Below are 25,851 nucleotides of genomic sequence, written 5' to 3' on the forward strand. Positions count from 1 at the left end.
AGCTCAGATAGAGAAGGGAGCACCAAATAAAGGGTATTGGGAAGATCCGCCCAGGATGGGAGATGCATGCTGAAATTAGACTATAGACCAAACATGATTGCCACTCAATGCCTCTCTTGCAAAACACAGTACCCAAAAGAAGAGAGAGAGAACAAGGGGGAATGCCCTGCCACAGAGGTAGGGTGGGGGATGGGGGGTGGGAGGGATGCTGGGACCCGTGGTGGTGGAGGATGGGCACTGGTGGAGGGATGGGTACTTGATCATTGTATAACTGAAACCCAAGCACAAAAATTTCTAAGTCTACAACTGTACCTCATGGTGTTTCACTAAGAAAAAATTTTAAAAAAAGAGTGTATGGAGGGCTAAGGGCAGTTAGGATGGAGAAGGAACCAGCATGACAATAACAGTTGGAAATGATCATTTTGGACAGGAACTGAGTGTTGAAAGTAGGTAAAGGGATATACCTCTTAACCTTTCATTATCTCTATTGCAACTATAAGGCCCAAAAGTAAAGAGAGGAAGTGAAAGGGAGAGAGGGAGAACGTAGGGGGGAGGGAAAGAAAGAAAAAGGGGGGGGGGGGTAAGGAAGAGAATAAAATGGCTGCCACAGTAGCAGGCAGGGGGATGGAGGGTGGGAGAGAAACTGCAACCATTGGTGGTAAGAAAAATACACTGGTGACAGGATGGATGTTGGAACATTATGTGACTGAAATCCAATCATGAAAAACTTCGTAAATGTATTGATCACTGTGATTCAATAAAAAAAAAAATAAATAATGATAGAATAACAGAGCTTCCCTCAGACATAGAATGATTGCACTCATTTGTGGGACGTAAATAAACATAATATGAGACTAGTATCCAAGGACAGTAGAAAAAGGGTCAGGAGAATTGGTCCACATTTAGAAGCCTGCTCCAAGTGCTGGGGGAGAGGGCAGCTGGGACAGAGAAGGGACCACGACGACAAGGATAGCTGGAAATGGTCACTCTGGCTAAGAACTGCATGCTGAAAGGAGGTAAAGGAGCAAACATGATAATCTGTCAGTATCTGTGTTGCAAACCACAATGTTCAAAAGGAGAGGGAGGGGGAGGGAGAGGGGAAGGAGAGAGAGAGAGAGAGAGAGAGAGAGAGAGAGAGAGAGAGAGAGAAGTGCCTGCTGTAGGGGCAGACGGGAGTGGGGTGGGGGAGGGTAGATGGTGGGAGGGAAACTGGGGTCATCAGTGGTGGGAATGGACACTGGTGGAAGGATGGGTGTTGGAATATTGTATAACTGAATCCTGGCCATGAACAGCTTTGTAACTGTGTATCTCATGGTGACTCAAAAGAAAAAAAAAGGTAAAAAAAATAAATAAAATTGGAAAATAAATAAGAGAGCTTCCATGAGGGCAGGGGCAACTTCCCAACATGTGCCGTGAGGGCGGTACTTGCTCCCAGTGCAGACGGTTGCTGGCTACTAAAGAAAGGCAGGTATCTTCCTAATTTGCTAAGGGATTGCATTCTTTTCTTCTTATTTATATTGGTTAAAATCACTTAGCAATCAATCAGCATCAATTGACTTTTACTGATTTATTTTCTAATCATTCCATTTGCCATTCCTTTAAGTTCTGTTGGAGCAAGTGATGTAAACTAAGTTTGTTGTAAGCCTGCCGCCTGCAGCCTGCCGCGGAGGGAGCAGGCTGGAGTGGGGGAGGGAAAGTGAGGGTATTTGGTGGGGGAGGGGAGCAGGGTAACAGCGGGAGACTGGTGTTGAAACACTGTATGCGTGAAACTACTCTGTTATGAACAACACTGCAAGTCAGTGTCTTAATAAAAAAGGAAAGAAAGAAAAGAATAAAATTTAAAGGGCAAGAAGCACTATGACTTTTTCCAATAGTTAACATGAACATTGAACTCACCAGAACTCTTTTCGGGTCAAAGGATTTGGGGGTAACTGTTCGTTAAGCAGAAAGCTAAGTGTTCCATGCATACCTTCTGGTGCACTGCATTGTTCCAACATCTATCTGACTGCAGCTACGGCGGGACGTCGTCGAGTTTACACTGCAAATTACAGCTCTTCACACATTTCACTGCATGGGATTTCTTAAGTTTGTAATTAGCTATTAGTTGTATTCCGTTTCATTGCCAAAGCCACTTGGGGACACTGGGATGTGCCAAAAGGTACACGTGGCTCTAGAAGTTCTGTCTTTCTTTTCTATCAGCCTATTCCAAAGTCCCCACGGAAGGTTAAGTGACTGGCCGGGGCTCAGGAATGCAGTGTAAGAAGAGGGCGCCAGATGACTCCCACTTCCCCAGGCCATGCCTGGAACTCACTTAATGGGCCCGGAGAGTCTGACGCGGGCTGCAGGAGGAGAACTACTGATAACCCCAGCCTGCCCCCAGTGTGCGGGAGGTTTCGGATGAGTTACCTGCTTGCAGGAACTGAGGCTGCAGAGTAGGGGGTAGGCTCTCCGGCAGCGGGTAACCGTTCTTCCGGGCTACAATGAGATGAAACGCGGCACAGAACTCCGGCAGGGTCAGGGCTCCGTCGCAGTCAGCATCACTCAGCTCCCTAAACAGGTTAGGAGGACAGAGAGGAAAAAGTTACTCGGCCGCAAATGCACAAACACACCTCTCCAGCTCTCTGCCGTCGGATCCCCCAACTCAGGCCATCACACAGGGCTGCTTAGAGGAAGATAACTGCCGACTGGCACCGGTAGAGCCTTCCAAATAAAAGCTGGAATTCGTCCACTCACCTGTCATTCAGTCTGACTCTGTGTGGGAGTCTGGGGAAGGCCTAGCCCTGGTCATTCGACAGTTACTACTCAGAAATAAATGCTGGGGTTTTTTTTTTTTTTCAGCCTTAAGAGGAAACCTTGAACTTTTTTGAGTCCCATAGAGCAAATGTCCAAACATCTGCTCAAAAACGCCCTCCTGGACAAATCCAAGTATGCCTGGGAAATAAGGCTGAATTCTGTTTTCAGAAAATAACGGGCAAGGAGGATGCAGATGCAGATAAGACCCAGAGAGAAGGGAGACGGCTGGAGAGGCTTATCTCCCTCTGCATTGTTGCCCACTGGGAAGCACAAAAGAACCCCATCTGCCAAAGCAAGGAGACCCCCAAAGCTCACCCTGTCTCTTCTGCACGACAGAGACAAGAATATTCCTGGTGAGAGACACCGCAGGGAGGTAAGACGGCTCTCAAAGCCCCGCACAAAAGGTGCTGCAGGGAGAAAGCAAACCTCAAACCTCTCTCAAACCAGCTGCCTGGACTTCCAGCGGGCCTGTTGCTCCTCCCCCCACCAAACGCTAACGGCTAACGACGCAGCAGCTGGCTGGGAAGCTCTCCAAGTCTGGAGGACGGACCCCGCCCACACTGCTGCATCCCACCTCAAGACGGAAAGCCCGGGCCAGCGAGAGGCCTTTCGGGTCGCAGGGCATCCTCAACCAAGTCATTCCTTTCTTTCCCCAACTCTCAAACCTACTCTATTATCTTGCACTTCAAAGCAAAACAAAACGAGCAAACATTTTAATCTCTGCAGCAACCCAAAATTCCAGATCCACCAGTTTTAGGGGCTAAAAACTCTGGGGGTCTTCTGGGAGTGGAGGGGGCGGAAGCCTCCCCGCCACCCTCACCCCCCCCCAACGCTGGAAGCCCCGGCAGACACACCCACATACCCACAGTCCCCACCATGCAAATGCAGGGGCCCTGTTCTACAGATCCCAGGGTTCCTGCAAGACACCTCCAAATTCCACAACACTCACAGCCCCGCCCAGGAGGAGGGCACCAAAAGGGATGGGAAAGTCAGCACAGACACCAACTGGGCTCAGTAAACAAAAACAGTCACAACTAACAACAGGCAGATAATGGCGCCAATGACCCCAGGGTGAGAGAGAGAACAATTTCCACAAATTTTCTTTGACTCAAGTATTTTTTGATAATTCCATCAGCCATTTTGCTGTAAGAAGCAATATTTAAAAAATTATTTTGTGCTGCTAAGGAAGCAGGTAGGGAACTGCATGGAATGGTGAAGGGTCAGTCATGGGGGAAGGGGGGGAGGAGGGAGGGGGCCGGGGGGAATGGGTGTTGGAACCTGGAATGCCCAAAACAATCCTGTTATCAACAGCCTTGTAAACCATGGTATTTACGAAACCAAGGTGTTTAAATAAAGTATAAGAAATGGAAAAAATAACAACAACAAGCATGATTCGCCAGGAGACTTTTCAGGAGCCTAAAGCCAGCTCCAACCGTCACACATGGTGGAACGTATGAGGAATTGTTTTCCGTAAGATTTGGAACGATAGCAGAATGGGTAAGGCGTTTGCCTTGCACGCAGCAGACCAGGTCAACCCGAGTTCGATTCCTCCACCCCTCTCGGAGAGCCCGGCAAGCTACCGAGAGTATCTCATCCGCACGGCAAAGCCTGGCAAGCTCCCCGTGGCATATTCCATATGCCAAATTCAATATGCCAACAAATCTCACAATGTTACTGGGCCCACTCAAGCAAATCGATGAACAATGGGAGGACAGTGCTACAGTGCTCCAAGTGGCATATAAGACCGTCGAGGAATGTGGTGTCCGATCATAATTTGCTTCTGGAAAACAAAAATGACCGTATGGAAGTCTTCCGAGGTGTAGCCACAGACCGATTGGCAGCGGTGTGCGTTTCCCATGCTGCTCAGAGCACAATAGCCACACGCAGCTCAGGATTTTCACAGACGCCAGGAGGCAGCCGGCTCCGCCTGGTGCAGACCTGTACGAACCGGGGCTGGGGCTAGCTGGGCAGCAAGGGGTAGTACCGAGCCCAGTTGCAAGTCTGAACTCAGTCAGACCAGCTGATAAAACAACAGCCCGATTCAAGAACCGAGGAGGCAACTCCCAGAATCCACCTGAATTGAACTGCAGAACCTTCTGTGAATTCCCCATTCACCTGACTTCAGGTGACATGATAAAAAAAAAAAAATCCCTTTTCTCTAGTTCCTTGGAGCACTCCGCATACAAAACTCTAAAAAAAAAAATAAGGGCGAGAAAGAAAGCGCCTGCCGGAGAGGCAGGCTGGGGGTGGGCTGGCGGGGTCGTGGGGGAGGGTCACTGGTGCTGGGAAATGTGCACTGGTGGGGGGATGGGGCTTGCAACACTGACTGAAACCTGATCACGAACAGCTTTGCAAGGGTCTCTCTCACAGGGATTCAAAAAAAAAAAAAACTGAACATAAAATGAAAAAAAAAAATAGAGGCAAGGAGGAGACAGTGAACAGGCAACATCTGAGTCGGGTTGGATTTCCGCCCCATCGGCTTCCCCATGCATCGCTGAGTACAGCCCTAAGAGGCCTGAGCTCCGACAAGGGTGGTCTTGGAGGCCCCCAGAGCCTGCAGTGTGGCCAGCGTCGCCTTCTTGGGCTGGGCCCGTGCACTGACCTCCGTCCAACGGGCTGGGAATCAGTGCTAACCCCGAGACCTCCCAAGGACCACTTGGGAGGAGTGAATGAGAGAGAGAGAGAGAAAGAGAGAGAGAGAGAGAGAGAGAGAGAGAGAGACACGCAGGGGTCAGGGATCTGGCTCCAGGTGTGGGGCCCTCTGTTCCATTCCCAAGACCAGAAACGCCCCCCCCCACACACACACACTCCCCCCCCCACACACACACACACTCTGTCCGGTGTGGTTCTGATCATTCTCACACGCTGCTGGGTATGGCTCCCAGAAAATGTTTTGAAATAAAAGACACAAGATGGCAATTCTCAGTGGCGACCCAATTGCTTCCCTGGAAAAAAAGGGATCTCGTTGAAGATAATAAATAGGATATTGCTATTCAAAGAACTAAGACTTTGAATGCATAGGAAATGCCAGGCACTGTTCAGTGTGCTTGTCCCACAGTAAGTTAATCTTCACAGCAACAAAAATTCAATTCTATGTACTCTCTTCGTCTATCAAAACACAGGCAAAGGGCTTTATAAAAAACATACACCAGAGGGGTTGGAGAGATAGTACAGCGGGTAGGGCGTTTGCCTTGCACACGGTCGACCCGGATTTGATTCCCAGCATCCCACAGGGTCCCCCAAGCACCGCCAGGGGTAACCCCTATGCATTGCTGGGTGTGACCCAAAAAGCCAAAAAAAAAATAGCATACACCAGAAACAACCAGTGCAGGTGAGGCTGCTGGGATGATGTCTGGTTCAGATCCTAGGGAAAACTGTGGAAACTTATCCAACAATGAAGAAGAGAGCTCCCATACGACCCAGAGGTTCCACGGCTTGGCATCTACCCCAATACACAAACACAAATTTCAAAAGATGCATTCATGCCTATGTCCGGTGCAGCACTCGGTACAGTTAATAGTCGGGATATGGAAACAACCCATGTCCAACGACAGAAGAGTGGATAAGGAAATTGTAGTTTATATACACAGTAGAGTACTATGCAGCCACAAGGAACAGTGAAATCGTGTAGTTCACTGCACCTTGCATGGAATTATGGAATTGAAGGGTTTTGTGTTCAGTGAAGAGAAGGACAAATTCTGGATATTACTGATTATCTCTGGTACACCAAGTAATAAGACAAGGTAATGGGAGGTAGCAAATGTGGGCCAAACCTAGGCTCTGGATTGCAAAATGAGAATGCAGAGGAAGGGGAGAAGGGGTGGGGGTAGCAGGAGGTGGCACAGCATCATTGGTCAGGGGCACTGGATAATTTGAAGGTGTCGAGGTGAGCTAACTGCATACATCAGAACCCTATAAACCAGCAGTATTGTAGACATGTGACCAAAACTAGAATAACTGAGGCAAACCTATGAGTTTGCCAAGGAGGCAGGTGAGGGGGTGACAAAGAACCTTGGGACACTGGTCGGGGGGTTCAGAGCTGGAACTGCTTTGACTCTGTTCTTTTTTGTTGTTGTTGTTAGAACTGTGTTTGAATTGGGAAACTATTTGAGGAGGTGGAAATCTATTATTTTAATTTTATTTTATTTTCCTGATGGGTGTTTTTTTACTTCCCATTCCACTATGCCTCCTGTTTGACTGTTCCCTACTCTATGCAACAGGGGACCCCGGCAGGCTAGAGCTTGGCCAGCAGACCAGACTGGACAGGTGGTTTTCAGGTCCGTGCATTAGAAAACACAGAATACTCGCCCATAGCCCACAAGTTGCATGCAGTCAGATAAAATTCTATTAATAACAGCTTCGTAAATCACAGTGCTAAAGAAAAATTCAAAATCCAAAAACCTGTACTAGAAAAAGCTTCAGGATGGGTATGCATACCGGTATTGGACTGCATATACTATAGATATATATAGGTATATGTATGTGTGTATGCATATACATAGACTTAAACTGTACTCACCATATATAGGACAGTTCTGGAATGGACAGCTTTGACTTGGTGAAGAAGTTCTTGGCCACAGAACCTGTCAAAAGCCACAGTTCAAATGGATCATTAATTATTTATCTAGAATAGCTCTCTATTTACATGAAAAGAAAACATCATTTGTTTCCATTCAGTAATCTCAACCATACAACCACACACACTCTCATCAAAGCAATTACAAAATCACATGGCTAAAAACAACATAGAAAGTACTTTTTAAAGAATATGTAAATTAGAGGAGGATAAAAGAAGCAATGATATAATACTGTGATATGCAAATTATAGATATTAATTCTGGGTTAGTTTTGATGAAAATATGTAACAATTCAAAAGTATTAATGTGAAAATACATCATCGCTTTTAATGAAAAGTTAGAAGGACATAATGTGTAGCAAAGAGCAGAACAAAGAAAATTAACACTATTAATCTCATCACCGAGATAATGCAGGCATCTTAGGAAAGAGTTTCACGCAATTTAAGATCTCTAGGTGGTTCTTTGAGAACCTTAGCCCGGAACCTCGCACTACTCTCTTGATTCATCATAAATTCACCCAATCTCAATTAAAACCAGGCAGTCTCTTCATTTTTATATGTTACATAAATGCACATCTCAACTACACTTAAAGTGTTAGAATCCATCCTCATTTGGATTGAGATTTGTAGATTTTCACCTCCCAAAACAGTTTCCCAATTCAAACACCTCAATTCTAACATTAAAAAAAAAAAACAGTCAAAGCAGACTCAGACAGTAGAAAAGAACTCACATTCCATCCCCAGCACTGCAAACAGTCCCCCAAGCACTGCTAGAAATGACCCCTGAGCACAGAGCAAGGAGTAATCCCTGAGCACTGCCAGGTGTGTTGCCCCCAAAATCTTAAGTTAAAAAAAAAGCAGTAAAGCCAAATCCCCAGCCTTTATTCCAAATTGATAAAGATTCCCCAACAATCACAACCTTTATAATCAGGCTTAAAACAACGGATTCTAATGAGCCCTCAGGCAGTTATTTTCCTCGCTAGATTGTCAATAGTTAAAGGCAAAATGGCCCACTAAATCTATTAACCTTCTACTACTTTCTAGGCAAACCAGAAAGGATGCTGATACGTGACTGTTGCCATCAGCACAGCCACCTTGTCAAATTCTTGTCAGAAATGTCTTAAAAGCTGACTTGCCATCCGCGTGTGGTCACATGTTTATAATACTTGTCTTAAAAGCCGACTTACCATCTATTTCATAGACACAACGAAGGCCTCTCCTCAATCATATTCTTCTCCCCCAACCCTGGATCTATTTCTCTGAAGCATACTCGGGCCAAAGCCACAGTTAGAAGCCAGGCCTGGCCTTTCCGCCTGGAGAGACTCGACTCGAACCGTGTGTTCCAGAGCGGTTCAGTGAACAGCCAACAGTTAACAGATTCCGTTATGCTTTGACAGCTGCACGCCGGAAGAGGGCGCTAGCGAGAAAGTCTTGTGCTCCTTCCTCTGGGACTGGGGGAAATTCAGTGAGCTGGAACCCTCATTCCAATCCTGTCTCCGACCACCTCAGAAACCTCAAGTCAGCCCCCTTTCCTTATTCTCTCTTTGTCTGACCTGCTTGACAACTATGTATGGGGCAGAAGAGGACAAGGTGAGGCCTCAAAGCACTCAGCAAGGAAATAGTCAAACGCGAATTCCAACTTTTCACTCCGAGGGCTTTCTAAACCCATAAACTATTTTACAAAGCACCGACAGACTCTTTTAACACAACCAACATATACGGATCTTTGAGAACTAAAGACCAGCAACTCCAAAGAAAATGAGAACAGCAAATAAAATCAACAAGTCAATACAACAAAAATAAATTTTTAGACTCTAATAAAATAGGAAGAGCTATAAGAGTTTCCCACATAACCAACACTTAAGCTTTTGTTTTAAGGTTAACCTTTATGCCTAGGAAGCTGCAAATTAAAAACATGCAAAGATATAAATTCTTGACAACTAAATGAGGAACATATGCAATTACTAGACCATATGTTTTGGTCAGACTGGGGCAACGAGGCATTCATACAATGTTGGTAAGATCACAAAATAATTTAATTCCAAAGCTGAGATATTTTATCAAATTCAACAACATCATTTTTGACACAGTAGCCCCACTTCCAAATTATCTAAATATACACTGACAAAAACATACGAAGATATAAGACAGGAAAGGTTATTTGCAACAGAAACTGTTACAATAGCAAAAAGCAGTAATAATCTCAACAGGGAATAAGGCAAATACGTGTTTGCACATTTACAAATCAAGTAGCACCTATGCTTGGGGAGAAAAAAACAGAACTACTTCTACATATAAGTATAACATAACCTCTAAGATATAGTAAAGTGAAAACAGCAAGCAAGGTGGACAAAAGAATGAATAGTATGTGACCATTTATCTAGGAAGATGGAGAAAAGAACACACATATGTATAGAGATACACATGTTTGTGCTTGCTTTTATTTTTTTAAAAACAGATAAACCACTCAAAAAGAGGAATGCCTATAGGGGGAAGGAAGGGACAGGTAGACTAAATGGAATAAAAGCTAGATTGGAAATAGCAGTTTGTTTTATAGACTGTATTTTATTATGTAAACACTGCATATAACTATACAATTTAAAACAGCATCCTTAAAGACTGAAAAGAAAACTGTGAAGAAAAAAGTCGAGAGCTCTCCCACTTTCCCAATTTCAAACCTAAAAATGTAGTATTGGCATTAGGTTAGGCACATTATTAGTGGACTGGTAGTATCCAGAAATAGGCCCTCACATTTAAATTGAACTGAATTTTGACTAGAATGTTTAAACCATTAAATGAGGGAAGGAAGATTTTTTTCTTTTTAACAAATCATGCCAGGATAATGGAGATCTACGTGCAAAATACTACACTGAATGGGTGTTACCCAAAAACAAACAAAAAAAGAATAATTTGAGCCACTATAGCCTGCCGTACATAGACAAAAATTAATTCCAAAACTGACCGATACTAAGAAATTGATATTAAGGAATTGGTGGGCACATTGTTTTTATGTGTGCTATAAACTGCAGACATGGGTTTTATTTAAAAAAAAAAAGTCTCATCTTTAAAGAGAAATCCTGAAACATTTTCAAGTGAAACGGTCTGGTAATTGCTTTAAAATTATCTGCATTGAAAAAAAGAATATAGATTAAAAGCTAATTGTTAGCCCTGTGTGAAAGGCAGTCGGGAATGGATTTGCTATAAAGCCACTCTTGTATCATTTTTGAAATTCTACAAAACAAAGAAGGTAAAAGAAAAACAGAAACCCCCTCAACCACCCCCGATGTGCATTCGGCTGAATCGCCTCATACCTAAAAAAAAAAAAAAAATAAGCAAGAGGTGGGCCTGGCTAGCAAGTGGTCGATATGTTCGATCTGGGTTTTCCGCGGCATTTTTGGTGGGGGACCTCCCACGTGGTAGTCAAAAGGTCAGGGGACCCCCCACCTCCAGCAAGTGTCAGCGGACTGGACCATCAATTCAGTGCCAAGGCCCAAGAATGCGATGCTCCTTACACCTGTCAATGTCAGGATCTTCAGGCCACCGCAGCAGGGGGCCAGGGGGTGGGGGGGTGTGGTTCCCAGAACACATCCGTCTGTTGTCATCTTTCAAACCGTGCTGGCAACAGTCACTTGAAAATCTCCGCTACTCTCCCTTCGACTCAGCCCTCGTCACCCATCGGCCAAGTGTACCTGCACTTCTACAAGTCATACTTCGGTCCCGTTCCTTATTTCCCGAAAGAAAATTAGTCCGAGTCCACCCTTCCATACGGCAAGCAACAGTTATGAAGGGGGCATATTGTCATTTTCCAAGACTGAAGCAGAGAAAGAAAATTTCATCATCTTTTTCTCATTCCTCCTTCCAAGCTCTATTTCACTGTTTGTTTAGTCTCCAGCCCCGGAAAATGTAAGCACGCAGGAATGACATCTATTTCTCCCCGCCTGAGAACTCCACGGGAATACATATTTGGAAGATAATCCAGAACTGATATGTGGAGAGAAAAACGCAGGCCAATTTTCCTCCCCTATTTTCATTTCTCTTAGGAAAAAAAGCAGAGGAGAAATACTGAAGGCGAAGAAACGGAGCGTGAACCAGCAGACACAACACAGGCACAGTGACAGCAGCGCTCCAGGTCACACACGCCACCTCCAAGCTCCCCAGCGCGGTACCCAGCGAGTCAGCTATCACCGCCAGGCAGCACCTGATGGTGCCAGGCTGGGCTCCAACTAGCAAAGGGGATCAGCGGCCCCTGGGGTCTCCTTTAACCCCTTGAACACGGACACAGAATTTTCCCAACTGCATTACCAAGTGTTTTTCCTTTGTAAAGGCAATCACCCCAGGCCGTTGCTCTCATTTTGCGGCCGTTATGTCTCAAGATGTGAGCGCGGCTCCCTGTGAGGCACCCAGAGCTGGAAGCACGTTCGCGCCCCGTCGGGGTTCATTACCTGAAATCAAGGCGCTCGGGTCCGGCTGCAGTGATCGGAACTGATTGACATAATACTCACGCTGCTCCTCAGTCACCCGCCACGGCTCATCCGGGTAGCCGCCGCTGTCCTGAGGGTCTCTCTCCACTGAAAAAGACTTGAACAGAAAGAAGCAAACGCGCAGAGCATCTGTCTTTAGTAAGATGAAGTGGAAATATTAAACACCAATAAAACTGATCGCTCCTAGTCCTTCTTTTCCCCCCCACCCCCCTCGAGGGAAGAAATTTAAACGAGTCCTAACTAGAACAGAAATTTCTGAAAAATAAACAAGCTTCATATTTTGTCTGTATTCCCCAAAGTCATTAACAGGACAGGCTATGAAATACTAGATACTTGGTGAATGATGAAAGTTTTTCTAAAGCAATGAAGGAAGGCTTTTTTTTTTCCTTTCTGGAGGGGTTAATGACCATTCTTTTCCTGATTGTGCTGTTGCTTTTATCAGGGTGGGGGTCACATCTGGCAGTACTAAAGGCTTACTCCTCACTCTGCACACAGGGATCGCTCCTGGCAAGGTTCAGAGGCCCCAATAAGCTGCTGGGGAAAGAAACCCGAGTCAGCTGACCCCAAGGCAAGCATCCTACCTTCTGCACTAGCCCTCTGGCCCCAAGGTGATCACTCTAACAATCATATATTCACCACACTGTGATCCTTTCAGATTATCTGAAGAGACACAACAGCAATTTTCATTCTTTCTTTTTACTCATTTTCAATCTTTTCATTCGATTTTTCATTGAGAGTCTGTGGTTTACAATGCTATTATGAATAACAGTTTCTCATGCACATAATTCCAACACCCATCACCACTGTACCCCCTACCTCTCCCAAGAACCCCGACACCTCACCCTCCCGGCCCCTCCCAACTCAAACTGCAGGAATCGATTCAAAGAAAGAATAAAACCAACCAATTTGGGGGGGTTGGGGGCCAGATCCAGTGGTGCTCAGAGACTGTTCCTGGCTCTATGCTCGGGGTTTACTCTGAGCAGAGTCCGTGGACCACAGGGGATGCTGGTCATCAAACCCTGGTGGCAAGCCACACACCAAGCAAGCACCCTGACTGCTGTACTAGCACTCTGGCCCCTAAAATCAGGCAATTTTCATTCTTTTTAAGCTACTTAAAAAAAAAATAAAACCCGACAATAGACACAATCCTCTCTTTCTGAGTCTCTTTTGAAGCTTACTCCTTCCCACTGCCTAAATCTCAGACTTGAAAACCCTAATTCAAAATCTCATGCTCCGGGGGTTCCACTTGAGTGGCAAAGCATGTGTGAACTGCGGCTAAAAACCAAGTAGTAACAGCTGGGAGGCATGAACAGCTGTCAAGGTACCACGGAGAGGGGTGCGACAGGGAGGACAAAACCCAAAACCAGGGTCACAGGTGGGGCGGGAGGGGGGGGAAATGCCTCGAGTCAGCCACAAGGGGGCATGCAAGCCAAATTTGAGAACGCAAAGCGGTGGAGGACCAGAGAAGTGGGTGCTGAAGGAAATAAGCTGTTAGGCGCTGAGAAAAGAAAGGAAGAAAGAAATGTGGTGGTTTGGGAAGGGGGACAGCAGCCTCCCAAATACCCAAAACTAAAGCTGCTGCTGGCCAAGCACCACCCTCAGTGGAAGCAAGAGGAGGCAGAGGCTTTAGAACAAAAGGAGACGCGGGAAGAAAGGGAGAGGGATTATAGACACACTAGGAGGAATTAATTCATCATTAGGAAGGCATTCTGCCGGGGGATCCCGAGAGAAAGCAGACTGTCTCTGCCCGCCGCCAATCATACCTCCCCACTGAGAAACACACAGACCCCAGTCCAAGAAGCGCGCACCTTTCCTCTGGCGGTGTTCGGAGGAGAAAGGAAATGATTACATTCTGAGCCCAAACCCTCCCCGCAATTTTTTTTTAAAGCTGTAATATAACCGTTCATGTCATCTTTGAAGTTTCCGTAGTAGTTTCCACCAAACGTAAAACCAACCTGTCATCCGTCTAGAAAGTCACTCTCCGCCTAAGTTCAAGTCGGAGACTGCATTGCCCGTTAGGAAGCCTTTCCTATATATCCCATCTCCTCTGAGGATCCCCCCCAACCTCTGAGAAGTGGCCTAGCAAACGAGTCAGATCACTTAAGGGAAACGACCCCCAGTGCCCCTACCAGTCAGCAATTAAGCGGTTTTAAAGGATTAAAAAGAATACATTGTTCCAAGGCACTCACTCTTGCAAAGCAGGAATTATCCCCCCCCCCCCAATGAACTGAACCCGTCTCTTTTTTTTCCCAAAAACCTCCCGCCCACCCACCCCCCACCCGTTATTCTGCTAATTAACGAAACATATAAACAAAGGACGCAAGATCACCAATCAGCCCGGACACCCAAAGAGCCATGTAACTTACCGAAAGGCACCCACCAAATCCCCAAGCCAAATTCAAAGGCTACGACAGCACTTTCTGAGCAGACTGGGTGTCTGCCGGGGTTCTGGGGAGGAATGCACGGAGAAGAGCGCCTGTGTGTGCCGGCTGGCCTAATATATTGATTCGTAATAGGCCCCGCGCACAGGAGCGCTGTGCGTCGGGTCGCAATGACCTAAAAGGAATCTCAAGAATTGGGCAAGGGCAGGAGAGAGGCTAGAAGAGAAGCTTGTGAGTAAACAATCAAGTGGGCAGAGAATGTTCAAGAGGCAGGCAAGACGAACGTGGAAAGAAGTTTACCCCCACGCTGTCCCGCAAATGAAGGTCCTACGTGCTGGGCAGGTGTCCCTCCTGCCTTTGACGTAGCAGTCACCGTGCTACGAGAACCCACGCCTTCCGGCCTGCAAACGAAGCTGCCCCATCCAGCTGTTGCCACGGCCATCCACTGCGCCTGCTCCTTGCCATGACCATCTGCTAACTCGATTTCCTCTCCCGGCTGTGGTCTCCGAGCAAGTCTCCAGCCTATTGTGGCAAGAGGAAATCAGGGATGGACAAGAGAACCAAGCGTAGGGGCAAGGAAGCCTAGTGGTCACTGGAAAAAGGAACAAACGCACAGGAAGGCCAACTCCAGGCAAGAGAAGGCAAACCAGGGAGGGGGGCACAAGAGGATGGAGCTTCCACGGGGCTACCCCGTTTCTCTTCGTTCCCACACTCCCACAGAACCTCAACGCCTCTCCCTGCTCAAAACGACTGAAATTGGCAAGGGGACTCCCTTGGTGTCAAAAACCGAAAAAGGCTGAGGGCAAAAGACCACCACGGAAGCTGCTCAGAGCGACCGTTCTGGTGGCTGGTGCTAAGGTGCTAACTTTTTTTTTTTTTTTTGCTTTTTGGGTCACACCCGGCGATGCTCAGTGGTTACTCCTGGCTCTGCACTCAGGAATTACTCCTGGCGGTGCTCAGGGGACCATATGGGATGCTGGGGATCGAACCCGGGTCGGCCACGTGCAAGGCAAACGCCCTACCCGCTGTGCTATCGCTACAGCCCATAAGGTGCTAACTTCTAACCTCCCATCTCGCTCTCCCCAGCTTCCCATGGCAAGGTCTGAATTTCTTTCGCAGATGAAGCAAGTCCACGCCTTTACAAACGCAGCAGGGGCTGGAGCGATAGCACAGCGGGTAGGGCGTTTGCCTTGCACGTGGCCGACCCAGGTTCAGTTCCCAGCATCTCATATGGTCCCCCAAGCACCACCAGGAGTAATTCTTGAGTGCAGAGCCTGGAGTAAGCCCTGTGCATCGCCGGGTTTGACACCCCAAATAAAAAATTAGAGGCTGGAGCGATAACACAGCGGGTAGGGTGTTTACCTTGCATGTGGCCAACCCGGGTTCAATTCCCAGCATCTCACATGGTCCCCTAAGCACCGCCAGTAGTAATTCCTGAGTGCAAAGCCAGGAGTAACTGCTGAGCATCGCCGGGTGTGACACAAAAAGCAAAAAACAAAAATTTAAAATGCACCAACTTTTATTCTAAAGATAGCTCGATTAGCACATAATTTGAATCTTTAAGGTGCCGCTGATGTTCACTTAGGTTTCAGCCTGGAGCCCCACTACCAGATCAGACACCCCTTTAGTCCTCAGAGAGCCCCCACTAAGTTCCTCACAGACGCCCTAAGTGCAGTGTGGATCAGACTCTAGGCTGAGCTCCGGGACGAAATCAATACTTTAAGTCCATTCTTATTTGAACGTTTGAGAACAAAAGAATCCCTGTCTCCCTAGACTTCACCCATGGACTCAGATCTCTATGGGGAGTTCTCAAGTTCCATATCCATGAACCGCACCAGATTTCAGGGATGGATAAAGGCAGAGTCGGAAGAGGCAGATCCCAGCCCAGCAGCCTTCAGACTAAAACACTCCCAAGGGAAGCTTTGCCACTATGAGAAGCAAAATGATTGGGAGTTTGTGGTATGAATAGGAAGCCAGTATTTCATTCACTCAACGATATCCCTGGCATTAGTGACTCAGAATAAGACATACAACTTTTGCCCAACAAGCCTCTAGCCTAGGAAGGGTGACAAACTGGAAGTCTTGAAACTGGGAAGGAAGTGCTATGGTCACACAGGGCCACCTAGATCCTCGCTACTTAAAGTAACAAATCATCTCTAACCACCTGTATCACCTTGGCACGTGTTAGAAATACAGGGCCTCAGGCCTGGCCCACAACTGGCGAATCTCAATGTCTGACAGAGGGGACCAGGAGTCTGTGGTTTAATAATACCCCCAGAGTATAAGAAGAAGCAATGAAGTTTTTTTGGAGAGGAGTGGGGGTTGTTTTGTTTTGTTTAGCGATGGAGTTCTGAGACACTGTAGAACAGGCAGGGCAAACAAGCAAAAGGAACAGAATTTGCAAGGCGACCAAAAACTGAGAAAATGGCCTGAAGTAGCTTAGTTGGGCTCTTTCTAGAGAGAAAGGGCTGACCGTGTAACATGGACATTACTGGAAGAGCCGCAACATGATCCAGGCAGAAAGAAGCTTCCAGATTCAGATGTCCGGGTCCCCCACATTAAAGGGTGTCGAGTATATACAGAAGATACTAGGCCAAACGGGTTTCAGTTACAGAAAAAGTACTAAAAGGCAGGGGGCGAGAGAGGTGGGAGACTCAAGGTGGAAAGATCAGGGAAGGCCACATCAGCAACCCCGGCCAGGGGTCCGGGCAGCCCTGATGTAGGACGGGGCAGGAGAGAAGCAACAGAAAAATGTGAAACGCTCTGTGGCCAGAGCAGCTGCCCAAGGCCCACTTCTGCGATGGGTGACCTATCAGACTCTCTTTGTCAGTCACAGGGACCATGTCACAGGTGCATGGAACACTCCTCCAGATGAACCCCAAATCACTAAAACCTTTCAGCCAAAGATGAGGGCAGGACAGAGAGAATAGCGACTAAGGGACTTTATCTTCTTCTTTTTTTTTTTTTTTTTTTTTTTTGCTTTTTAGGTCACACCCAGCGATGCTCAGGGGTTATTCCTGGCTTTGCACTCAGGTATTACTCCTGGAGGTGCTTGGGGGACCATATGCGATGCCGGGGATTGAACCGTGGTCGGCTGTATGCAAGGCAATGGCGCTCCCCGCTGTACCACTGCTCCGGCCCCAGGAGTGATTCCTGAGTGCAGAGCCAGGAGTAAGCCCTGAGCATCACCAAGTCTGAACACCCTCCCCGCCCCACCCCTCAAAAAATAACCTCTTTAAAGAAAGATACAGTCAGCCACCTAAGTGAGAATGTCGAACTGTAAGGCTAAAGATAGGGGCGGGAGGTGTGCAAGGTCTGCCTTGGCAAGCGCACCGAGGTCTCCCCAAGTTCAACTCCACTGGTTTCGTTGGCTGACTGGATGGCGGTATCTGCTTCTTGATGCCAATCGTGAGCTCTGTCAGCATTTTTGCAAGCAAAAGAAAATCAAAGGAGAGGGCGAGAGGGAGAGACCTTCCACATCTGCCTGAGGAAGTCTCACGTGTGTGGCTAATTATGCAAGACATAGGAGAATTAGATTTGCTTATACATAGAAAACATTCAAACTTTTGGTTGTGTTTCAAGTGAAATGCAAATATTTGGCACTGCCAGTTATTATCTCTGGGGAAAACAGACTTGTTTATAATGAAGGAGACTTCAAAAGACTCATTAAAAAGTAACACTATTAATAAAATTCCCAAAGGTGACACCCCTCACATGTCTTTCAAAAATCATGCACAGCTGACTAATATGAATTGCAAGGCGTTATTGCCAGGGAGCGCTGAAGAAGGCTGAGTGGATTTTTTTTTCACCCACAGAACACTTGTTTCGACCCTGATCCCATCCCAGAGGCAGTCAGCCTATAAATGCGCCTGAGTCCAGCCACTTCCCCTGGTACCACTTCCTTAAGGTACCTCAGCAAACAAATCATCTGAAGAAGTTGAAGCCCCTACCAAGGCCACGCTGAATATGTGAGGACACCTCCCTCGCCCCCATTATTTTATTTTTTATTTTATTTATTTATTTTTGTTTTGCTTTTTGGGTCACTCCTGGCGATGCACAGGGGTTACTCCTGGCTCTGCACTCAGGAGTTACTCCTGGCGGTGCTCAGGGGACCATATGAGATGCTGGGAATCGAACCCGGGTTGGCTGCGTGCAAGGCAAACGCCCTACCCGCTGTGCTATTGCTCCAGCCCCCTCGCCCCCATTATTTTAGAAGTAAAACTACCATGGTCTGGCCATGGATCAAAACAAGACCTCCTGAGCAAACATATGATGAGATTTAGTTAACCTCAGAGAGGAAGCATGGCTCACCGGCTGATGAGAACCGACAGCCCAAGTGAATAGTCCTTGTTTTTTTGTTTTTTGTTTTTTGTTTTTTGGTTTTTTTTTTGCTTTTTGGGTCACACCTGGCGATGCACAGGGGTTACTCTGGGCGGTGCCCAGGGGACCATGTGGGATGCTGGGAATCAATCCCAGGTCGGCCGCATGCAAAGCAAAAACTCCCTACCACTGTGCTATCGCTCCAGCCCCATGAATAGTCCTTTTCTGCAAAAAAACTCGAACAACTCATCATCCTTCTAGGGGTGTGGTGAGGAGCTGGTGGAGGGGATTCTTGGCAGGTATAATTCCCTCCACTGGGTCAGGTCATACTTGATCACTCACCTCATTTCTATTGATATGTTCCCAGAACCTTCTGTCCCTGAGCATATCCTGTTAAGAAGAGACAGCCAGAAGAAGGAGGAGAAAATGTCCTCAGAGAATCCCAAACCCTGGCGAAGTTTCCGCACAGAGATCGCAGCCTGCAAGCAGGAAGCCAATGTCGCCCTCCCTGGGAGTGACGCCGCTGGGTCAAATCCCGGGGCTGGAACACACACATCAGTGATGCTCCAAACGACTTTTCAAATTCTGTGCCAAGACATGCTTGTGGGGAACTGTAAGGCAAAGAAAAGTTTCCATGGTCAACTCTGACAAAAACAGTACATTGTGGTGACTAGTACATGTGGTCCTGGATGTATTTCACTGCCTTGCAAGTATTTCGAGGCTTTCGATAAAGGTCACCGAGTACATGGTAAAGCGTGTGAGATCGGGGCCGTCCTGGAGCTGAGAGGAAGAGCCACAAAGGCAAGTGACAGCCACCTTCCGTGTGGCATCACGGTGGCTGCACTGTGACCATTGCCTGGTACAGAAGCATCACTGGGGTCCTCTGCAACGGGTGTGGTCACGTGACATTTCAAGTCCAGGCGATGGGAGCACAAGTGCACCCTGACACACTCTTCCAGGCTGGTCCCTGTCAGCCTGGGGGTGTCAGGAGGGTTCTGCACCAGAATCCCCTTGCAGAGGAAATCTTTCCTTCTTGCTTTTTGCTTTTTGGATCACACCCAGTGATGCTCAGGGATTCCTTTTGGCTCTGCACTCAGGAAGTACTCCTGATGGTGCTCAGGGAACCATATGGGATGCCGAGGATGGAACCCCGGGTCATAGGACACATGCTCTCCCCGCTTTACTACTGCCCCGCCCTGTGGAAGAAATCTACCTGCCAGGGGAATCAGAAATACAGTCTGGCAGCCACACAGATCTGAGGGGCCACTGAGCGTTGTCTCTCTGTGGGGAAAGGGTGTGACTGCATTTCTACAGCTGCCGTCTATGTTTGGTGACTAAAGGCTAATCTGTCATGGGTTTGAGAACACTCCCCGGGGAGCAGGGACAGAGGTAAAGGCAAAGGAGGCTCAGGGAAATCTTGGATAACTCGAGGAGTGAGGAAAAAGGAGCTAGCAGAGAGCGCTTAGCAGCCAGGGTTGGACAGTAAACCATTCTTCTCTATATTAGACTCTCTGGCAAGTTCCCCATGGTGTATTCAATATGCCAAAAACATTAACGATAACAGGTCTCATTCCCCCTGACCCTGAAAGAGCCTCTAATCGTTGGGAAAGACGAGTAAGGAGAAGCTGCTAAAATCTCAGGGCTGGGAGGAATAGAGATGTTACTGGAGCCCGCTTGAGTAAATCGATGAACAACGGGATGACAGTGATACAGTGATACAGTGATTAGACTCTTATTTATAGTCTACTTCTCATCCACCTCTCACTAGAACAGAAGGCCCATGAGGGCAGGAAATGCCTGTGCTGTTCGCTGCTCTATTCCCAGCACCTAAAATGGTGCCTGTCACCTGGGAAATCCTCATTAAAAGTGGAGTGAGGGGTTGGAGAGATAGCACAGCAGGTAGGGTGTTTGTCTTGCAGGCAGCCGACCGCAGGTTCGATTTCCAGCATCCCATATGGTCCCCTGAGCACCGCCAGGAGTAACTGCTGAGTGCAGAGCCAGGAGTAACCCCTGCGCATCACCAGGTGTGACCCAAAAAGCAAAAAAAAAAAAAAAAAAAAAAAAAAAAGTGGAGTGAACATGTAAGTAAATGACTAGACAATTGTCAGCCTCCATCTGGAGCCAGAGTGCTCCCATAGTGACTGGCGCTGAACATCACTGCGTTTATCAAACAACGTCACCCCTCAGGGTGATGGCTGGACCCTCTTCTTTAACTATGATGTTAGAGAACTCTTTGAACAATCCGTTTCTTTCCTTTGTGTTTGGAAACAATTCTATAGGGTCGCAAGAAGTCTCAATAAATAACTTCTTTTGTCTGTAGGGAAGTTAGTTAAAATTAAATCCTAACAGAGAAATTTAATATCAGTTTCTTCATGGAACTAAATGCACAAAGAGGGATGAAAGCCATTTCCTACCAAACTTCCTTGGGAATCTCATTGCCCCAGCTTAGAAGGTTAGCCGCCAAACTGGGTAATCAGAGTTGATGGGGAGCCAACACACAGTTGCTGCTTATTAAGGTAAATTGTAATTTTACAGCAATCACCAGCGACACAGGAGAACGACAGCTAACAGGTACTCAGTACTTTGCTGGCTACCCGGCATTTCGAGTAGCTAATAAACGGGCCCTGTTTCCATTTTCACTGTGACTCTTAACAGGTAGTTCTAAATTATCCCCATTCTGCAGAACAGGAAACAGAGGACTGAGGACCAGAGATTGCCTAAAATCATGTATCTATTAAACAGCAGAGTCAGAACACAGCAGAGTCAAAGGAGAGAAGAGAATGCAAACTCCTTTTGTACTGCACTAACCCAGGAAGCAGCCGTGGGAAGCACATCCTTAACCATTGAGCCACGTCCCCGGCCCCCAAAGTATAGAATGCTAATCAATAAGCCGAATGCTATTCTCTCTCTGACACAGAGATTCCCATATGTATTTGGTCTACATCCCCCACTTCAGAAAAAGAAATTATTTGGTGCCCCTGGAAATCAACCTTCTTGGAACAAATAAAAACATGCAGGCACAAACTTAAATTCTTTGTTTCTACTTCTGTTCTACAACATAGTAAAGAAAGGTACTGTTGGGAATAAGATATCTTGATGGTTGAAACTAGAAAATTATTATAAAACTATTCAAAAATCCACCATCGGAATGTTCACAGTACACAAAAGAAATTAAGAAGACAAAGCAAAACATCAAAGTAAAAGTTATTTGTATATAACTTTTATTTATTTAAATAGCACTAAATATTTATTATTTAGTTATTTATTAAATAGTTATTTAAGTAGCATTAGAAATAATCCTAATGTGGGCCTGGGGAGATAGTAGGTAAGGCACTTGGCTTGCATGTGGCTGACCCAGGTTCAATTCCCGGGACCCTATATGGTCCTCCCCAAACCCCTCCATGAGTGACCTCTGAGTGCAGAGCCAGAAGTGAATCCTGAGCACTGCCAAGTGTAGCCCCCGCCGCAAAACAAAGAAAATAAAATGATAATCCTAATGACGATGAGCCTGGTGTGCTGCTATCCACTTGTGCTCGGATCTACTTATGCTCAATTCTATTTCTGCCAGCAGCGGTCTCTTTTTTTTTTCACAAAATATTACTACACCATGATTTTCACAAAATATTACTACACATTATTATTCATAGTTGTGTCACGGTCACTGTCCTCTCATTGTTCATCAATTTGCTCGAGTGGGCCCAGTAACGTCTCCATCATGAGACTTGTTGTTACTGTGTTTGGCATATCGAATACGTCACTGGGAGCTTGCCAGGCTCTGCCGTGCGGGCGAGATTCTCTTGGTAGCTCACCGGGCTCTCCGAGAGGGGTGGAGGAATCAAACTCGGGTCGGCCGTGTTGGCCGCTTGTAAGGCAAACAAATGCCCTACCGCTGTGCTCTCGCTCCAGCCCGTTCATAGTTGAGTTTCGGGAATACAATGTTCCAACATTAATGCCACCACCTGTGTCCACTTCCCTCCACAAGCGTCACCAGGTTCCCACCCAACCCCAAGTCGGCCTCAGTGACAGGTACATTTTTCAGCTACTGCCTTCTAAATCTCATGTCTGCAGTATGGCTGACTCCGCAGGTTATGTATGTGTATATATGCAACATGTGTACAGGTATATGCCCACACCGCACCTCTACATCACTGATAAGCAAATTCACCTGGTCCTTTCCCCTGTTACGTTCTGCCCACCTCTCCTTACTCCCCCCAAACTACCCTCATTTTTTTGCACTCCCTGTCCTTTTTTTGCTTCACGACCAAGAATCAAGGGTAATCTGGGCATTTCCCCCCCCCTTTGCAACCATGCATTCACCCTCCAGAAATTCTGCTATATACCACAAATAAATGAAGTCACAAGGGGCTTGTCCTTTTTATTCTGGCTAACTTCACTCAAAACAATAACCTCCAGTTCCATCCGAATTGGAGGGGGTTGCATGGTCAACCACCCTCGTAGCTGCATAGTATTCCACTGGGTCAATAGACCATAGTTTCATGATCTAATCATCTGTTGTTGCCAGCATCCTTCTTAAATCATCTCAATTAGCTGTTTGCAGTTTCTTTCTGTAGTTAGCAGGTTTCTGAATGCTCTGAACCCATGTTTCATTACTTAAGTGTTCCTTTTTTTTCTGTTTGAGTCACATCCTGCAATGCACAGGGGTTACTCCTGGCTCATGCATTCAGGAATTACTCCTGGTGGTGCTCGGGGGACCATATGAGATACTGGGAATTGAACCCAGGTCGGCCGCGTGAAAGGCAAATGCCCTACCTGCTGTGCTATTGCTCCAGCCCCATTTAAGTGTTTCTTATTTAAAAAGGAAACACAATTAAAAACTTTTATATGATAGCTCATAATCCAGGATAACGTGTTGATAACTGCTTTTGCAGCTAGAACCATTGGTTCTAGGTTAAAATTGATTCTACCATTAAAATCTTCCCATTAAAATTTCAATTCTCCATTTTTATTTCTATCAGTTTTTCTTGTAATTCTGGAGATTCTTCTGTTTACTTAAAAGGGGCCCCCAAACAACTGTGAGTGCTCATTTTAAGAATATCCTCATATCAATGATTAAAATATGAAAGGAGAACCCCCCCAAGTACTGACAATAGGTAAGACAGTCTTGATCATAATTTTCCATTGCTGATACATTTGGAAACTGGCTGGATTCCCCTTGTCCTAAAAGTCATCTGTATATAAGTTTTACCAAAAGTGTGAAAATAAGAGTTTTTGTCTTGATTAAATTCAACTCAGCATCTTGGGGCTACAGATTTGTTTCATTAAATTTATAAAACAAGTCTGTCAGATAAGCTAGGTCATTTTTAGAATCAATCAAGTTGGATTGTGAGATAGACCCTTAAGTATATGATCATCTAATATCTAACAAAGGAGCCAAAAATATAAAGTGGAGTGTGGAAAGCCTCTTCAAAAAACAGTGTTGGAAAATTGGTTAGTCTCATGTATTAAAATGAACTCAGACCCCATCACACACCAAGCATAAAGTTGATTCAAAATGTATTAAAGGGCCCAGTATCAGATGTGAATACATAAAATATATTGAGGAAAACATTGGCAGATCCCTTTATGACATCAAATCTAGAGGCATTTTTAATGCTCCAAGGCCACTGACAAAGTAAATGGAAGCAAAGATAAACAAATGGGACTACATCAAATTTTAAAGCTTCTGAACCACAAAAGAAATAATGACCAGAACTAAAAGACATCGCACTGACTGAGTAGCCACTCATCTAAAATAGGTTTAATATCCAAGATACATAAAGCACTTATAAAACTTAAACAACCCTATCAAAAAAATGGGTAGAAAAGACGAACAGAGACTTTTTCTCAAAGCACAGGTGGCCAATAGGTATATTTTAAAAATGCTCTCCATCCTCTATCATCAGGAAAATGCAAATCAAAATAATAACAAGATATCATCTCACACCAGTGAGACTGGCACAATACCAAAAAGAAAAAAAAAAACCAATGTTGGCATGGATGTGGGGAAAAGGGATCGTCCTTCACTGCTGGTGGGAATACAAACTGGTTCAACCTATTTAGAAAACAATACAGGCACTCAAAAAATACTAATAGTATTTTTGAGTGCCCATATTTATTAAGCCTGTGTATGACCCAGAAATTTCATTGATTGGCATCAGACCCAAAAACCATAAACTCTCTTCAGAGAAGACATTTCCGCTCATATGTTCACTGCAACACTATTCCCAACAGCCAAAATCTGGAACCCACCCAAGTGTTCAAGAACTGGTAACTAAATAATAAAGTTATGGTATACATATACACATTCAAAACATTACTCAGCTTTGAGAAAAGATTAAAATTACACAATTCACTGCTACATCGATTGAACTGGAGGTATCATGCTGAGCAAAGTCAGCTAGGAGAGAAACGGACACCTAACGAACTCTCTCGTATGTGGGCTACGAAAGAGCGTCACTGTCACTGTCCTCCCGTTGTTCATCAATTTGCTCAAGCAGGTCCAGTAACGTCTCCAATGTGAGACTTGTTGTTACTGTGTTTGGCATATCGAATATGACATGGATAGCTTGCCAGGCTTTGCCATGCGGGCAAGATACTTTTGGTAGCTTGCCAGGCTCTCCGAGAGGGCGGAGGAATCGAACCCGGCTTTGCCGGGCTGGCTGCACACAAGGCAAACGCCCTACCCGCTGTGCTATCGCTCCAGCCCATGGCAGAGCGTAGTAAGGGGATGACAAATTGCCAAAGGCAACAGAGCCTGAGAACTTGTCTATCGAACTGAGCTCACGATGTCAGGGAGAAGAGAGGGGAAAGGAGGGTTCAGAGGGAACCCCTGAGACAATGGTGAGGGGAAGGTGCCACACTGGTGAAGGGGGTGGGGGTGGGGTGCTATGTGTTAGGAGCCCTTCCATTAACAGTATTGTAAACCAAGGTGAGGTGGAAATTTTAATCAAGCTGGCTTGAAAAGCATCATTTTCTTTTCTAGGAATTCTAGTCATTCGTTTATAAAACACCAAACAGTCTCCTTCGGATAACCAACGAACTTCTACATGAAGCAGCGAGCAAAGGAGTTCTTCATCATTTTCACTACTAAGTTATCCAAATGATCTGTCATTCTCTGAATTGCTTCTGATTTCGTTGATTGCTTTAATGACATAATGTAATGAATGACCTAAGCAAGGGTTCATCCACTCAGATTTGGGGCACAGTGAGTACATTTGGAACTACATGTTAAAATACATGTTAAAATATGCTAGGGACCCTATCATCACTGAAATGCATCAGTAGCCACTGACTAGAGGGA

At 46.0% G+C, this 25,851-nt stretch overlaps 1 protein-coding gene across 2 annotated transcripts in view; it reads right to left on the bottom strand.

Moving 5' to 3' along the window:
• The window catches only part of REPS2 (RALBP1 associated Eps domain containing 2), a 252,371-nt gene that overhangs the window by 94,997 nt on the left and 131,523 nt on the right, over positions 1–25,851 (bottom strand). For both annotated transcript variants that reach the window (XM_056131290.1, XM_056131289.1), the window contains exons 6-8: positions 11,812–11,947; positions 7,313–7,376; positions 2,407–2,549 (exon numbers count right to left, since the gene is read on the bottom strand). In XM_056131290.1, the coding sequence (XP_055987265.1) occupies positions 2,407–2,549; positions 7,313–7,376; positions 11,812–11,947 (343 nt within the window). The remainder of the gene's footprint in view (positions 1–2,406; positions 2,550–7,312; positions 7,377–11,811; positions 11,948–25,851) is intronic.

The sequence above is a fragment of the Sorex fumeus genome, unplaced genomic scaffold (assembly GCF_029834395.1).
Source record: "Sorex fumeus unplaced genomic scaffold, SorFum_2.1 ptg000086l, whole genome shotgun sequence".
In the NCBI taxonomy this organism is placed as follows: Eukaryota; Metazoa; Chordata; class Mammalia; order Eulipotyphla; family Soricidae; genus Sorex; species Sorex fumeus.